Genomic DNA, 15534 nt, shown 5'->3' on the forward strand with positions numbered 1-15534 from the left:
AATCCTGCTAGCGTCATTGATTGGCTGGCTTGTGAGGATCCCTATCCCAGAGCTAGACTCGGGCTTGGTCATTGGCAGAGACTGTCATCCTTATATAGACCTTAGGGTTGACTTGTAGCTCTGGGGGACTGGATTTTCCAGGAGAATGTCAACTCGCTGCTACCAGTGTTTGAAGAGTTCCTGAAGGATGCTCCCAATGATGCCAGCTACGATGCTGTGCGGCAGAGTGTGGTGGTCTTGATGGGCTCGTTGGCCAAGCACCTGGACAAGAGTGACCCCAAAGTGAAGCCCATTGTTGCCAAGCTCATTGCTGCCCTCTCCACCCCCTCCCAGCAGGTATCTGCCATCTGGCCTATGGCCCACAAGCCAGCTGGGAAGTGGGCACCTGCTGGGGATAGACTGGGATGCTAGGGACTGAGTGGGGAGATCAGCAAGCAGTCGACTCCTCTTCCACAGAGGTTTGTAGTGGAGAGTACCTCTAGGGGAGGGAACTTTGTTCTAATGGATCTCCTAGGTATTTCATTTCTTTTTATACTCATTTGTTAGTACTTTTTTTGGTGCTTAGTATATAAAAAAGTAAAAATGAGTTTCTTCCTTGTCAAGGCGTCTCCTGGCCCTTTCTTTGGTTACATGCACCATGGTGTAAAGCTTTTTTTTTTTTTTTTTTTGCTGGGGATTGAACCCAGAGCCTTGTGCATGTAGCATTTTTTTTTCTTTTTCTCTTTGACAAAAATGCATTTACATATAAGTTCTGCAATTTTGCATTTTAGGCCAACCAGAATGTCTTCAAAATTTATAAATGGGAACAAATTTCCAAAATTGTGGTCAGATAGTATTAGAAAGCTCAACCTGCAAAAGGGCTGCATGACAAGATTTGCTGATCTTGAGTTGAGCCTTATGAGCTATGACTGGAAGGCAGGAGTCTTTTGGTATCATCCAAATTGGCCCTGGTCCTGTAAGGCCCAGCCTGATTTCCCTGTGACCTAAGTTTTGGAAATGGAACACATACACAGGCTATTATATAGAGGCTCAGAAGTTTACTTTTCTCAGATCTATTTTTCTGGGTGGGCCCATCTTTTGGGGTTTCCCATTTCAGTTCTTCATTTAGACTAGAAACAGTACCAGAATGTTCTCGTCACTAATAGGTCATAGTGTGTGCCCTGATGGAGTGCGTGTGTGGTATGAGAGTATATGAAATGCTGCTCCTCTGTTGCCTTGTGACATGTGCAGCAGTGGCTGAGATGAGGTTTGGGGTATCAAGTGGTGGGCACTGCATGGGGATGTTGAGTGCCAGCAACCAGCCATTGTTGAGCTTGAGGCACTGATGAGGTGGGCCTCTTTGATAGGTTCAGGAATCCGTGGCCAGCTGCTTGCCGCCTCTGGTGCCAGCCATCAAGGAGGACGCTGGAGGGATGATCCAGCGGCTCATGCAGCAGCTGCTGGAGTCAGACAAGTATGCAGAGCGTAAAGGGGCTGCATATGGGCTGGCAGGCCTTGTGAAGGGCCTGGGCATCCTCTCTTTGAAACAGCAGGAAATGATGGCAGCACTGACTGATGCCATCCAGGATAAGAAGAACTTCCGCCGGCGTGAGGGTGAGCATCTCTGGGCTTTGTGCTGCCCACACGGGAAGTCAGTGCCCATTGCTGCCAGAGGAAGGAAGCTGGCATTTCCTTCCCAGCTGACTGGCGGGTGTGTGACCCATCCCAGCCCCATCCTTTCTGGTTTGGCTGGACTTTGTAATTTCTAAGTCAGCAGGACCCTTAGTTGAGAGATGTTTTGCCTTTCCAGTTGTTAATCCCAGGAAGTGATGATGGCTCCCTGCCTTCTTCTCCCCTCCACTCTGCCACATGCCTGCTATGGGTGCTGAGACAGTGATTGCTACACTCTAGTACCATGGCTTCCCTGAGTGTTTCCATAGAGTGAAGGAGCAGGAGGTTACTGGCTCTTTTTGTCTCCTGTGGCAGTCCCCAGAGGACATTCTGTTCCCAGCTATCTTGCCTTCTGCCCCCAGGAGCCCTCTTTGCCTTCGAGATGCTTTGCACCATGCTGGGGAAGCTCTTCGAGCCTTATGTGGTCCATGTGCTGCCCCACCTGCTGTTGTGCTTTGGGGATGGGAATCAGTACGTGCGTGAGGTAAGTCCCAAGGCTGTGTGGGAGAAGCATGTGAGAACCACTGCTCTTGGGGTGGTTGCTGGGTATGAGCCTTGGCCTGCAGAGCCTCTGAAATGACATAGAGCCCCTACCAGTGGAACCCCTCAGGTCCTCACCTGGGGCACTTGTGACTAGTATGGATTCCCCTCTGATTCTCTAAAGTACTGAAGCTTTACAAGATGTGTTTTCACTGTCCCTGTAGGCTGTGGCATGGGTTCTGCCCACAGACCCAATATGTGTTGTCATTGGAGAAGCATTAGTTTTAGCATCAGACCTTGTCCCTTGCTCGGGTAAGGACACCTCTGAACATCTTCTCTCCTCCCTTGAGGCTGCAGATGATTGTGCCAAAGCTGTGATGAGCAACCTGAGTGCTCACGGGGTGAAGCTGGTGCTCCCCTCCTTATTGGCTGCCCTGGAGGAGGAATCCTGGCGGACCAAAGCTGGTAAGGCCACTCCCTTTTGTGTCTTCCTTAACTTCTGCTTTGAAAACTGCCCTCAATAGAGATCCACAGTTCTTGTTCTGTGTGTGTGTGGTCCCCAGTGCAGGGGCAAAGCCAAGACTCTGTGCCTTTAGGCAGTAGGGCCCTTCTATGGTTTGTGTGTGTGTGGTTTTTGTTGTTGTTTTTTTTTTTTTTTTCTTTTGGTACAGGGAATTGAACCCAGGAGCACTCAAACACTGAGCTGTATCCCCAGCTCTTTTTTGTATTTTATTTAGAGTCAGGGTCTCACTGAGTCTCTTAGGGCCTCACTTAGTTGCTGAGGCTGGCTTTGAACTTGAGATCCTCTTGCCTCAGCCTCCTGAGCTGCTGGGATTACAGGCATGCGCCACCACGCTTGGCTGGTTTTGTGTGCTATTATGCCCAGAACAGGTCTTTGACTTGAGCCACAGCCCTAAATTAGGAAATCCCGAGCATGAAAGCTGTTCTGTGGCTTTTAGCTGTTTACCTCCAGTAAATTCTTTTTAGAAATATAATCATGGTCTGGAACCCTAATATGCAAAATAGATACAAGCAGAGTTACTATGGTTTGGAGAGGAGGAAACAGGCCTGAGAATTTTAGTGAATTAGTCTGAGTGGTAATGCAAGGCTAAGCCAGGTCTCTCCCTTCCTGGTTCTGTCCCTTTGCCTCGTACTACCTGCCCCCTTACCTGGGACCCTACAGCTTAGCAGGCCTCAGAGGCCTTTGTTGTCTCTGCCTTCCTTCCTGGACTGCTTGAGCACAGTCTGCAGCAATCATAGGTGATTTGTTGACCTGTGTTCAGTGATTCAGTGCTGAGCATGTATGCTGTCTGCAGGGTCAGTGGAACTGCTTGGAGCAATGGCATACTGTGCTCCCAAGCAGCTGTCGTCCTGCCTACCCAACATTGTGCCCAAGCTCACAGAGGTGCTGACTGATTCCCACGTCAAAGTGCAGAAGGCTGGACAGCAGGCACTCAGGCAGATTGGCTCCGTCATCAGGAACCCGGAGATCCTTGGTATGCCTCTCCCTCGAGGGAACTTGTTCTGGTGGCCCCCTCCCCTTTGGACACTGCAGGAAATAACCTCTAAATGCTAAAAAGTCCTTTTCCTAGAATAATTAGTTGAAAGGAGTTTGGAAGCAGTCTTTTCTTGCACTGTTCTGGAACAGGCATCATTGACTGCATGCAAAGGGACACTGAGTCACTGGCTCAGGAACAGCTTGGTTTGGAGAGTTCCCCATGCACTGAGCTGAGCCGTGAGGTCAGCAGTGTGGACCACAAAAGCACCATTGTGAGTGTTAGATTATTGGGAACTGATTATTTCATCTCATTATAGCAGGCCTGTGATAGAGGGCTGGGAAAGGTGAGTTCCTTAACTATGCTGTTTAGTTTGATTTTTTTCTAAGGAATGGGAAGAGGCTGATTGCTAGGAACCAAATCCAGCCAGCCACCTGGACTGGCAGATCACTTTAACAATTTATTTATTTATTTGTTTGTTTATTTAGTGGTGCTAGGAATCAAACCCAGAGCCCCATGCATGCTAGGCAGACACTACCATTGAGCCACATGTCTAACCCTTATTTTAACATTTTAAACTTGGGGCATCACTTGCCTAGTGTGTTTATTAGATGTTTGCTAACTTAGAAAATAATGAAGGTTTTAAAAAAAAAAATTTTTTTTTTTTTTTGAGAGAGCCTAACAATGAGTTATGATTCCAGCCCCCCCCCCCTTTTTTAAGGAATGAGTTTGGGAGAATTGGATTTTTTTAAATAAATAAATCATTTATTTTTGTAGTTCTGAGGATTGAATGCAGGCATGCTCTATCACTGAGTTACATCCCCAGCCCTTGCAAAGTTGCCTAGGCTGGCTTTGAACTACTGTTCTCCTGCCTCAGCCTCCCACATTGGTGGGAATACAGGTGGGCACCACTGTGCCTGGATAGAGTTTGAGGATTGTTTTTTTTTTTTTTTTTTTTTTTTAATATTTATTTATTTTTTTAGTTTTAGTTGGACACAATACCTTTATTTTATTAATTTATTTTTATGTGGTGCTGAGGATCGAATTCAGGCTCTTGCACATGCGAGATGAGAGATCTACTCCTGAGCCACAACCCCAGCCTGAGAATTGTTTTTTTTTTCTTTTTTTGAGAAAAAAGTTTTCTGTAAGGTAGAGAGGGCCATTACATAGTGAGAAATATTTTCGTTTTCTAAGAAGATATAACAATTCTAAATTTAATACCCTTGAAATATATAAAACTATAGGGAGAAATTGATAAATCCATTGTCATAATGAGAGAATACAGTACACTTCTCAATGACTGATAGGCAAACAGATAAAATTTAGTAAGAATGCATGCTTTTAATTTTTTTATTTGCTTTTATTTACATTTTTTCAGCTTTACCATATATTTATAAGTAAAAATTTATATGTTTATAGGCACAACATGATATTTTGATACATGCATATACTACGAAATGATTACCACAGTTAAGCTAATTAACACATCTGTCACCTCACATAGCTTACTTTTTTGTGGTCTATTTTCCTAACAAATTTCAAATGTACAACATAATATTACTAATTGTAGTAACCATGCTGTACACTGGATCTCCAGAACTTACTCACCCTACCCCCCTGAAGCTTTGTACCCTTTGACCCACATCTCCTTAGCCCTGGTAACCACTAGTCTATTCTTCACCTATGAGTTCCACTTTGATAGTGCCCAATAGCCCTGGGTATTTCTAAGGCCCAGAACAGTCTCATGTTTATCACATTAGGAATCGAGCATGAATCTTTTTTTTTTAATGGATATGTAATTTGCATAATTTCAAATTTACTCTTAAATTGTATGATTTAGTAGTACTTAGAATATTTCAAAATTGTTTAAACATCACCACCGTCCAGGGCAATTTCATCAGTTAGAAAGAAACCTTATGTCCATTAGCAGTCATTCTTCAACCCCCTTCCCCTCTTTAACCCCTGACAACCACTAATCTACTTTCTTTCTCTCTGGATTTTCCTATTCTGAACATTTCATACAAACCATAGAAGACGTAAGTGACCTTTTGTGTCTGACTTCAATCACTTAGTGTGATGTTTCATCTATGCTGTAGCACATATCACTCGTTCCTTTTTATGGCTGAATAACATTCCAAAGTTCAGCTGAATATATGCTACGTTTTGTTTATCCATTTATCCATTAACATGCATTTGGGTCATTTCCACTTTTTGGCTTAAGCTTAATGCTGCTCTGAACCTTTGAGTAATAGTTTTTGTCTAGATGTTATGTTTTTAGTTTGGTTAGACACTTAGGAATAGAATTGCGGGTCATTTGACAACTCTGTTAAACTTTTTGAAGAGTTGCCAGACTGTTTTTCAGTGTCCAGATGGCTGCACCACTTGACATTCCCAACAGCAATGTACAAGGGTCTCAGTTGCCAGTACTTGTTATTCTCTTTTTGATTATAGACATCCTAGTGGGTATGAAGAAGCCTCTCATTGTGGTTTTGATTTACATTTTTTTTAATTTATTTTTTTTAGTTTTTCAGTGGATACAACATCTTTATTTTATTTTTATGTGGTGCTGAGGATCGAACCCAGCGCCCTGCGCATGCCAGGCGAGCACACTACCGCTTAAGCCACATCCCCAGCCCCTGATTTACATTTTTAATAAGGTATTTTGAGCATCTTTTCATGTGCTCATTGGCTGTTTGTATGTCTTCTTTGGAGAATGGTATATTCAGATCTTTTGCCCACTTTTTAATTGGGTTATTCTTTTTTTATTGTTGGCCAACATGGATCTTTTTTTTAATATTTATTTTTTAGTTGTAGTTGGACACAATACCTTTATTTCACTAATTTATTTTTATGTGGGGCTGAGGATCGAACCCAGGGTCTCAAACGTGCGAGGCGAGTGCTCTACCATTGAGCCACAACCCCAGCCCCGCCAACATGGATCTTTATAGTGATTAAACTGTTTGGGCTTGTGGAAAAGATAAGCAGGTATTTCTTTTGGAATTTCTTCTGCTGAGCTATTGATGCTGAATTTTTGAGAACTCGTTTTTTTTTTTTTTTTTTTTTTTTTTTTAAGAGAGAGTGAGAGACAGAGAGAGAGAGAGAATTTTTTTAATCTTTATTTTTTAGTTTTCGGCGGGCACAACATCTTTGTATGTGGTGCTGAGGATCGAACCCCAGGCCGCACGCATGCCAGGCGAGCGCGCTACCACTTGAGCCACATCCCCAGCCCGAGAACTCGTTTTTATCTCACCTTGACTGTTCTAAGTATTGAGTACTTCATTTCCAACAGTGGTTCAAGCACTTTCATTAAACAGGTTTTTTCACAAAACCACTATTTGGTTGCTGGTTCCCAATAAGCTCCCTGGTTCCTAAGAAACAACCCTGCTGAGGCGCAGCACTTTGGTTGTAGCTCAGTGCACTCAAGCAGCCCATAAGTGCTGCTTTATCACCAGTTGCAGTGCAGAAGGGTGACGGCTGTCACCTCAACACAGTGACCTCCTTGTCCTGCAAGTGGAGCAAGGATTGCTTTCTGTAGGTAGACTGGCTTCTGCAGCTGACAACTGGTAGGGCTTTAGGGAGGAGGTGCTTCAGTCTCCCTGTTCTTTAGTTCTGCAGACACTGTGACTTTGCCACTTCATAGACTTGTATAAACCAGCCTCTCTCCTGTGTGGATCTGCAGCCATTGCCCCAGTCCTGCTGGATGCCCTGACGGACCCCTCAAGGAAGACCCAGAAGTGCCTACAGACCCTGTTGGACACCAAATTTGTCCACTTCATTGATGCCCCGTCACTGGCCCTCATCATGCCCATTGTCCAGAGAGCCTTCCAGGACCGTTCTACAGACACACGGAAGATGGCAGCACAAATTATTGGCAACATGTATTCCCTGACAGACCAAAAGGTAGCAACCATCTGGGGCTGGTGTGCAGAGGATCTGCCCACAGCAGATAAGAAGGAATGTGGGCACTGGGCCCTGATTGTGTTTACAGGCAGAATGGGCCACTTTGGGTAGGAGGTAGAAATCTGGGCTCTCTGGGCCATCTTCAGGAGTGTGGCAGTTCAAGTATCTACTAGTTTAGTCCTCAGCTGAGATTGACCCTGTAGGTCCCTTTTACAGACTGAGGTGGAGGAAAGACGCACCTTTTCCTTGGACCTTTCAGGAGTTTTAATAAAGTAGCCGCTGCTTTCCCTCCTTACAGTGGTTTTTTTTTTTTTTTTTTTTTTTGTTATGAATGTTTACTACTGTAAACCTCTTAGAGGAGTTTGGTCTAGTTTGGGAGACTAGCCTCTTTTCATTTATTTGCTCCCAAAAGCTTGCACACATGAGTTCAGCATCTATCACAACTCTGCACTGATGGACAAAAGAAGATAAAGGAAAATGTTATGTCAATCCTGGAAAATTTGAGAAAATGAAAAATTAGAAAAACAGCTGGGGATGGTGGCGCACGCCTGTAACCCCAGTGGTTTGGGAGGTTGAGGTAGGAGGATCATGAATTCAAAGCCAGCCTCAGCAACTTAGCGAGACCCTGTCTCAAAATAAAATATAAAAAAGGGCTGGGAATGTGGCTCAGTGGTTGCATGTCCCTGGGTTTAATCCCTATTACCAAAAAAAAGAAAGAAAAACAAAATATTTTACCCTCAGTCCCCCAGCACTAAAATAATTAATGCTTTTATGTTCTATTTTTTAAAAAATTTAGATTCCTGAACATTATTATAGCAATTTATTCATAAAACTGATTTTTAGTAGTTATATAATGTCCCAACATGTTTATATACCATAAGTTATATAATTCTATCATTGGTCCTAAGGGTCCAAGGTTGTTTTTTTTTTTTTTTTAAACTATTTTAAAGGAAGGCTGCAGTGAACATAAGGCATTTTCTATATTTAAAGTTATTCCCCAAAGTTGAATGCTACATCAAGAGACATAAACATTTTGAGATGAAGAAAGAGATGATACAGAAATTCTGAAAAGAAAGTACCAGGAATATTTCCTAAGGATTCCAGAATTTTGGGCAGGCTTTGGTCCCAAGAGAAGGGCTGTAGCTGGTGGCTCTGTCTGACCTGATGGGGAGGGGCTGAGCATCCTTCATAGGTTTCCCTGATCATTTGTTTGCCTGGTGTTCTCACAGGCCTGGTCCCTTGCTCTTTGCTAGTTATCCCACCCATTCTGTGAGAAGTTAGGTTTTCATGTTTGGGGCCCCATTAAGTGCTCTCTATTAACAGAATGGTGAGATCAGAATCCACAACAGAACAGGGCCTAGAGAAAACAGGAATTGGGCCTCTGCCTGAGTTGTCTCTTGTGTTGTGGCAGGACTTGGCTCCCTACCTGCCCAGTGTGACGCCTGGCCTGAAAGCCTCTCTTTTGGACCCTGTGCCTGAGGTGAGTCTGGGGAGGGAATAGCTCATGATTTTAGCCCAGCCTCTAGAAAATTGTTTCCCCAAAGCTGCTTTTATTCCTGTTGGGCAAAGGGAAGGAGGCTTGGGGTCCCTCCCTGTTCCTTCATGGCTACTCATACTGAACTACATTGCCTCACTGTTCCCATTCTTGGTTTCCTAACAGGTACGAACAGTATCTGCCAAGGCCCTGGGGGCCATGGTGAAGGGCATGGGGGAGTCATGTTTTGAGGACTTGCTACCATGGCTGATGGAGACACTGACCTATGAGCAGAGCTCTGTGGATCGCTCAGGCGCTGCACAAGGTGAGGCCAGAGCTGGCGCAGGGGCCAGACTGGAAATGCCTTCAGAGGGCCTTCAGAACCAGTGGATTCATTCTGCATTTGTGTCACAGGGTTGGCTGAGGTCATGGCTGGCTTGGGGGTGGAGAAGTTGGAGAAGCTGATGCCAGAAATTGTAGCAACAGCCAGCAAAGTGGACATCGCGCCCCATGTCCGAGATGGCTACATCATGATGTTCAACTACCTGCCTATCACCTTTGGGGACAAGTTCACCCCTTATGTGGGACCCATCATTCCCTGTATCCTCAAAGTAGGTACCAGTGATCCCTCTAAGGACGAAGGAATGAGAGCAGTATGCCCCTGTTCTCCTAGAGAGCCATAGCTGCCTGTCTCTGGGGCCACTTTGAGTCTGGGTGCCAATGGAAGCCCTTGCTGACCCACCCTCTGCATATCTAGGCTCTGGCTGATGAGAATGAGTTTGTGCGTGACACTGCCCTACGTGCAGGCCAGCGAGTCATCTCCATGTATGCTGAGACGGCTATTGCACTCCTGCTGCCCCAGCTGGAGCAAGGCCTCTTTGATGACCTTTGGAGAATTCGGTGAGACCTTTGGCCAAAAGGCCTAGTGGGCCTAGGTTTTACAATTTAGGAACTCCCCTTGAGGGATGAGGGGCAGAATGTTGTCAGGAACTCTCTCGGCTATCTCCAGACTCTTGATTTTAACCGTTTTGTCACCTTCGAATTCCTGGAGCAGCATCTTTATTCTGACTCTGTTTTAAACAGTTCTTCCTCATTTAATCCTAGTTTGTATTCAGATTTCATGGTGGGCTGGTGGTGTAGTTCAATGGTAGAGTGCTTGCCTAGCATTTGTAAAGCCCTGGGTTCAATCCCTAGAACTGCAAAAATATAAAGATTTTAAATGAATGCTCTTTTATCTCAAAATTCCATTTCTAGGAATTTATTCCAAGAACATATTTAGTTAAGTACTTAGAACTATATGCAGAAGGATGTTTATTTCAGTATTGCTTATCATTTGAAAAACTTTGGAGTTCAGTTGAAAAATATCATATGGTACATCTACAGACTAGACTTTTATTCAGCCACTACAAAGAATGGTATGTAACAATATTGGCCGACAGAGAGCTTGTCAACCTGCTGTTCACAGGACAGTGCAGGTAGTGGCCCAACCATGTGTAGTGTAGGCACACTTCACATGTTATGGGATATGAGTGTGTGTCAGTGTAGACAGAAGTGCTTATCTGGTGGTAATAGTATCAGGATGGTTGCAATTGTTTATGCTTTCTTCCTTTAATTTTTTTTTTTTTTTTTGTAGTTGTAAATGGAGCAGAGCTGAGGATTGAGCCCAGTGCCTTACACATGCTGAGCAAGCGCTCTGCCACTGAGCCCTGCCTTCTTCCTTTATCTCTTTCTGCACTTCTTGATTTTTCAGTTTGAATATTACTATTATTTTTCTAACCATTAAAAAAGTATAAAACTGGGGCTGGGGCTGGGGCCGTAGCTCAGTGGCAAAGTGCTTGCCTAGCACATATGAGACACTGGGTTTGATCCTCAGCACCAAGTAAAAATTAAACAAACAAAATAAAGGCATATTGTCCATCCACAACTATAAAAAAATTAAAAAAAAAAAACCTGTAAAATGTTATGGGTTTGTTTTGTTTTGTTTTGTTTTGTTTTGATACTGGGTGGGGATTGAACCCAGAGGAGCCTTATCACTGAGCTACATCCCTAAGCCCTTTTGATTTTTTTATGTTGAGACAACGTCTTACTAAGTTGCTCAAGGCCTTGCTAGATTGCTGAGACTATCCTCAAACTTGAGTCCCTTCTGCCTCAGCCTCCCAAGTGACTGGGATTGTAGGTGTCCACACCTAGCTATAACCCTAATTCAGTAAAGTTCATCCTTTTAGGCTTCTCCAGGTTTCTTCACTTGTAATGCTCTGTCGTACTTGTTTCCTGTTAATTCTTCCCTTTTGTCTCTTTCTCATGACTTTTATTATGGAAATTTTCACACAAGCTTCATTCCTTTTTTTTTTTTTTTTTTTTTTTTGCAGTGCAGGGGATGGAACCCAGGGCCTTGTGCATTCTATGCAAGCACTGTACCATTGAACTACACCTTAGCCCTATTTCTTTTTTGTTCACTAGTAGAAAACTTGTGGAAAATATATGGGAGAGTGTAAAGAAGTGGAAACTGCCTTAACTTACCTTCCTAAGACCACCACCTTGAATATTTTGGGCACATTTCCGTCTAGTCTTTCTTCTGTGTAGTGCTGGGCTGTGCCCCATACTAGAGGCAGTGTGACTCTGTTCTTGGCTTCCTTTTCAGGTTCAGCTCTGTTCAGCTACTTGGGGACCTCCTGTTCCATATTTCAGGGGTCACAGGGAAGATGACCACAGAAACTGCCTCTGAAGATGATAACTTTGGAACTGCCCAGTCCAACAAGGTGGGAAGTTAGCTTTGCTGAGCAGAGGAAACGCCCTGGGGCCTTTCTTTGCTCTGGAGGCTTCACCACCCATGTTCTCTGTCCCCTTCTCTGGGCTATAGGCGATCATCACTGCTCTGGGAGTTGACCGGCGGAACCGGGTGTTGGCAGGCCTCTACATGGGCCGCTCAGACACCCAGCTGGTGGTGCGGCAGGCGTCCCTGCATGTCTGGAAGATTGTTGTCTCCAATACCCCCCGCACCTTGCGTGAGATCCTGCCTACTCTTTTTGGGCTTCTGCTGGGATTCCTGGCAAGCACATGTGCGGATAAGAGAACGGTAAGCTTTCTAGGCCTTGTTCTGGCCCAGCAGCCCCTCATGCCTTCTTTCAGAGCTCCTTGCACTGCAGAGCCTGGGAGAGAGCCAAGGGTCCTCTGTTTTAACAGAGGAACATTAATTATTTACTTAGTCACTCAGCAAATGTTTACTATATGGAGAAGAAAGGCAGACTTAGTCCCTATCCTGAGAGCCTCATTCTGGTGGAGGAGATGCATGTTAACAGATGTTGAGCGCAGCTTTGGCAAGTGCAGCATGCAGTTATACTTGCTAACGCTAGGGGCGTGTGGCCTAGAGAGAGGGTCAGCAGGTGCTTCTCAGAAGAAAGAATGCTTAAAGGTGAAAGATGAGTAAGCGCTAGCCAGCTGTGGTGGTGGTGAGAGAATATTCTAGATAGGGAATAGTGCTTTAGATACAAGGCCAGGGTATGAAAAGGTCCCATTGTAAGCAGACCATGGCACATAGTAGGGGTTAGGCAAGGCCGTTGTGGCTGGAGCGAGGAATCAGGGAGGAGCAAGCTTGGCATGAGAAGGCTTGTGCACCGGGTGGGACAAATGGGGTTCAGTGATTTTGAGAGCAGGTACCCAGTCTGGGCTGATGACCACTTCTGCCAGTCCCCCTTTGGTGCACTTATAGTCCCTGACCTTGGGAAGCAGATTGTGTATTTGATTTGAAGAAAGGTTTGCATGAGACCTTAGAGAGGAGATGGGTTTTTCCCTTAAAACATTTGTTCCAAATTTGGCTCCCCTTGAGTAACCAAGATACGTTTTCAATGATCAGGGAAATTGGCCTTGACTTTGCATCCTGTGATGAATTTCATGTTCATATATAAGGTGCCTGCTCTTGTTTTAGGGTATGTATATGTGTGTGAAACAGAGTTCTTTCATAGTGTGTTTTGAGCACTGTGGGGCTCTTTATGGTAAGACATTGAAGAAGGTTAGTGACTCAGATAAAGCCTGGAGGTTCTAGGTCCTCATTCTGGAGTTATTCTCTGGGTGCCCTGGGTTTTTCAGGGAGTTGATATTTTTAGTTTTTTTGGTACCAGGGGTTAAACCCAGGGTTATGTATTATGTTTGAAACAGGGTCTTGCTAAATTGCTTAGGGTCCCATTAAATTGCTGAGGCTGGCTCTGAGCTTGCAATCCTCCCTCTGCAGCCTCCCGAGTCTCTGGGATTACAGGCATGCGCCACTGTACCTGTCTGGGAGTTCATGTTTTGACTTGATCTTTGTTGACAGATTGCAGCAAGGACATTGGGAGATCTTGTCCGGAAGCTGGGGGAGAAAATCCTCCCTGAGATCATCCCCATCCTTGAGGAAGGCCTGAGGTCTCAAAAAAGTGATGAGAGGCAGGGTGTGTGCATCGGGCTGAGCGAAATTATGAAGTCCACCAGCCGTGACGCTGTGAGTATCTTCAGAGGGCCCTGCAGTGCCTGTCTCTGGGTTAGGGTGGGGATCACAGGAGCCCTGCCCCCAGAGATTCACCAGCCTTACTCTGTAAGGGGCTGTTGGCAGCGGGGTGCTGGCCAGGCCACTTGCAGATTTTAATTTTCCTCTTAGTTTTCCTGTCAGTTTTGCAGGCTAAGAACTAAGCCATGTGGAAGGCTCCTTGAGTGGCCTTTGGAAACTGGAAATGATTCAGTACTCCTGAGGTTGCTTCAGAGCAGTCCCTTTCATGTGTCACTCTACCAGCTAGGTTAAAGTGTGTGGTGCCTCCTTAGTGGGAAGGGAAATGTGTGCACTCGAGTGGCTGAGGGTGGCAGAGATGGGGAGGGGTGTGCACTTGTTCTCAGGAGAGGAGTCATAAGAGTTGAAGTACCCAGTGGGTGGAAATGTGTTGTCTCTAGCAGTAATTCTGTTTCCATAGCAGCAGCATTCAAGGGGTTTGGAGTACTCTATTTCTAAGGTTTGACCTTACTTTCTAAGGTCATTGATCCTCGAAACACTCCTAGAGAGTAGACTGGTAGTGTGTAATGGGCCTTGATTTGGTTGGCAATCCAGAAGCAATAAGTGGATGACCAGTTAGAAATGTAAGCAAGCAGCCAGTTTCTCAGCCTCAGCATTCTAGTCTGGTTTACTAGTCTCTAGTCTCCTCTTGTGTCTTATTAGTGTAGGTTTTACATTTGTTTTTTATACTTGCATTTGGCAAAGAATCAAAAGAAATTCTGTCACCCAAGAGAGTTGTGAATAATTGAGAAGTTACTGAATCCTTCAGAGGCTGAGTCATGCCTGTGAGCTACCCATAGTCCAGTGGCAAGGCTGGCACATCAAAGTGAGCTTCGTTATGGTGGAACTGATTGCCTAGGGAGCAGTGCCATCATTGGGCTGTTGGAGACCCAAAGACTTCATAGAGGAGGAAATCTTTAGGTTGAGTCTTGAAGAAGGACTTAAGAGTTTTCCAGGAAGATTAGCAAAAGAAAAAGTTCAGGGGAAGGGGGCCAGGTCCTAGAAGTCTTGCCATTAAAGCTCTTAATTATGAAGTTTGGGTGGGGCATTCATAAAGGTGTGTCATGTATCCTCTGTGTGCGCGTGTGTACACAGTTCTGGGGTCTGGCATGTGCTAGGAAAGTGCTCTACCACTGAGCTACAGCCCTGGTCCTCTCTGCTTTAACAAAAAGTCCAACATAGGGAGTCATGGCTTGACCAGCTTATAGTCCTTGGCCTGAGTCCCCTTCCTTATTTCCCCTCCCCCTAGGCTTTTTGTGCCTTAATATACTGTGCTTGCACTGTTGCAGGTGCTGTATTTCTCCGAGTCCCTTGTGCCCACAGCAAGGAAGGCTTTGTGTGACCCCTTGGAAGAGGTCCGAGAGGCAGCAGCCAAGACTTTTGAGCAGCTGCACTCCACCATTGGCCACCAGGCTCTGGAGGACATCCTCCCATTTTTACTGAAGCAGCTGGTGAGTGGATCTGGCGCACACCTATCAATGTGGCTTTTACTGTCTTCGTAGCAGTAAAACTCAGTAGGTTGCCTTTGCCAAGGCAGTGGAATGTGGGCCTCCAGGGGGAGTGGGTGCAGCAAGACCAGAAGTGACTTTGTGCTTTTCCTAGGACAGTAAGGAAATATGGGTACAGTGGGGGGTAAGGAGGTAGTTTGTAACAGGTTCAGACATCAGAGATGTGGCAAGAGCCAGCTTCTTAGGGTTGTCCTCAATGTCCTTCTGCAGGATGATGAAGAGGTATCAGAATTTGCCTTGGATGGTCTGAAGCAAGTTATGGCCATTAAGAGTCGTGTGGTGCTGCCTTACCTCGTGCCTAAGGTAAATCTCAACACATAGCAAACACCAGGCCCTGAATCCACCTTGTTAGTCCTGGGCCTGCTGTGAAGACCAATTCTGAGTGCAGAGATTGGGGGCTGGTAGTGGGTGGAGTACAGGGTCCTGAGATTTGCTGGAGCAGGCCCTCATCTCTGAGTGGGGTGTGGGCTCCCTTGCTTGCCATTCCATCCTCAAGAGCCGGTGCCACTG

General features: G+C 45.3%; 1 protein-coding gene across 3 annotated transcripts in view; it reads left to right on the plus strand.

Moving 5' to 3' along the window:
* GCN1 (GCN1 activator of EIF2AK4) overlaps nt 1–15534 on the plus strand; it is a 62864-nt gene that overhangs the window by 36778 nt on the left and 10552 nt on the right. For all 3 annotated transcript variants that reach the window (XM_081283946.1, XM_081283944.1, XM_081283945.1), the window contains exons 33-47: nt 142–336; nt 1347–1593; nt 2013–2134; nt 2481–2595; nt 3447–3626; nt 7306–7526; nt 8938–9006; nt 9187–9325; nt 9415–9611; nt 9758–9900; nt 11642–11759; nt 11861–12076; nt 13310–13474; nt 14806–14967; nt 15235–15327. In XM_081283946.1, the coding sequence (XP_081140072.1) occupies nt 142–336; nt 1347–1593; nt 2013–2134; nt 2481–2595; nt 3447–3626; nt 7306–7526; nt 8938–9006; nt 9187–9325; nt 9415–9611; nt 9758–9900; nt 11642–11759; nt 11861–12076; nt 13310–13474; nt 14806–14967; nt 15235–15327 (2382 nt within the window). The remainder of the gene's footprint in view (nt 1–141; nt 337–1346; nt 1594–2012; nt 2135–2480; nt 2596–3446; nt 3627–7305; nt 7527–8937; nt 9007–9186; nt 9326–9414; nt 9612–9757; nt 9901–11641; nt 11760–11860; nt 12077–13309; nt 13475–14805; nt 14968–15234; nt 15328–15534) is intronic.

Source organism: Spermophilus citellus (genome assembly GCF_964194105.1).
Source record: "Spermophilus citellus genome assembly, chromosome: 3".
In the NCBI taxonomy this organism is placed as follows: domain Eukaryota; kingdom Metazoa; phylum Chordata; class Mammalia; order Rodentia; family Sciuridae; genus Spermophilus; species Spermophilus citellus.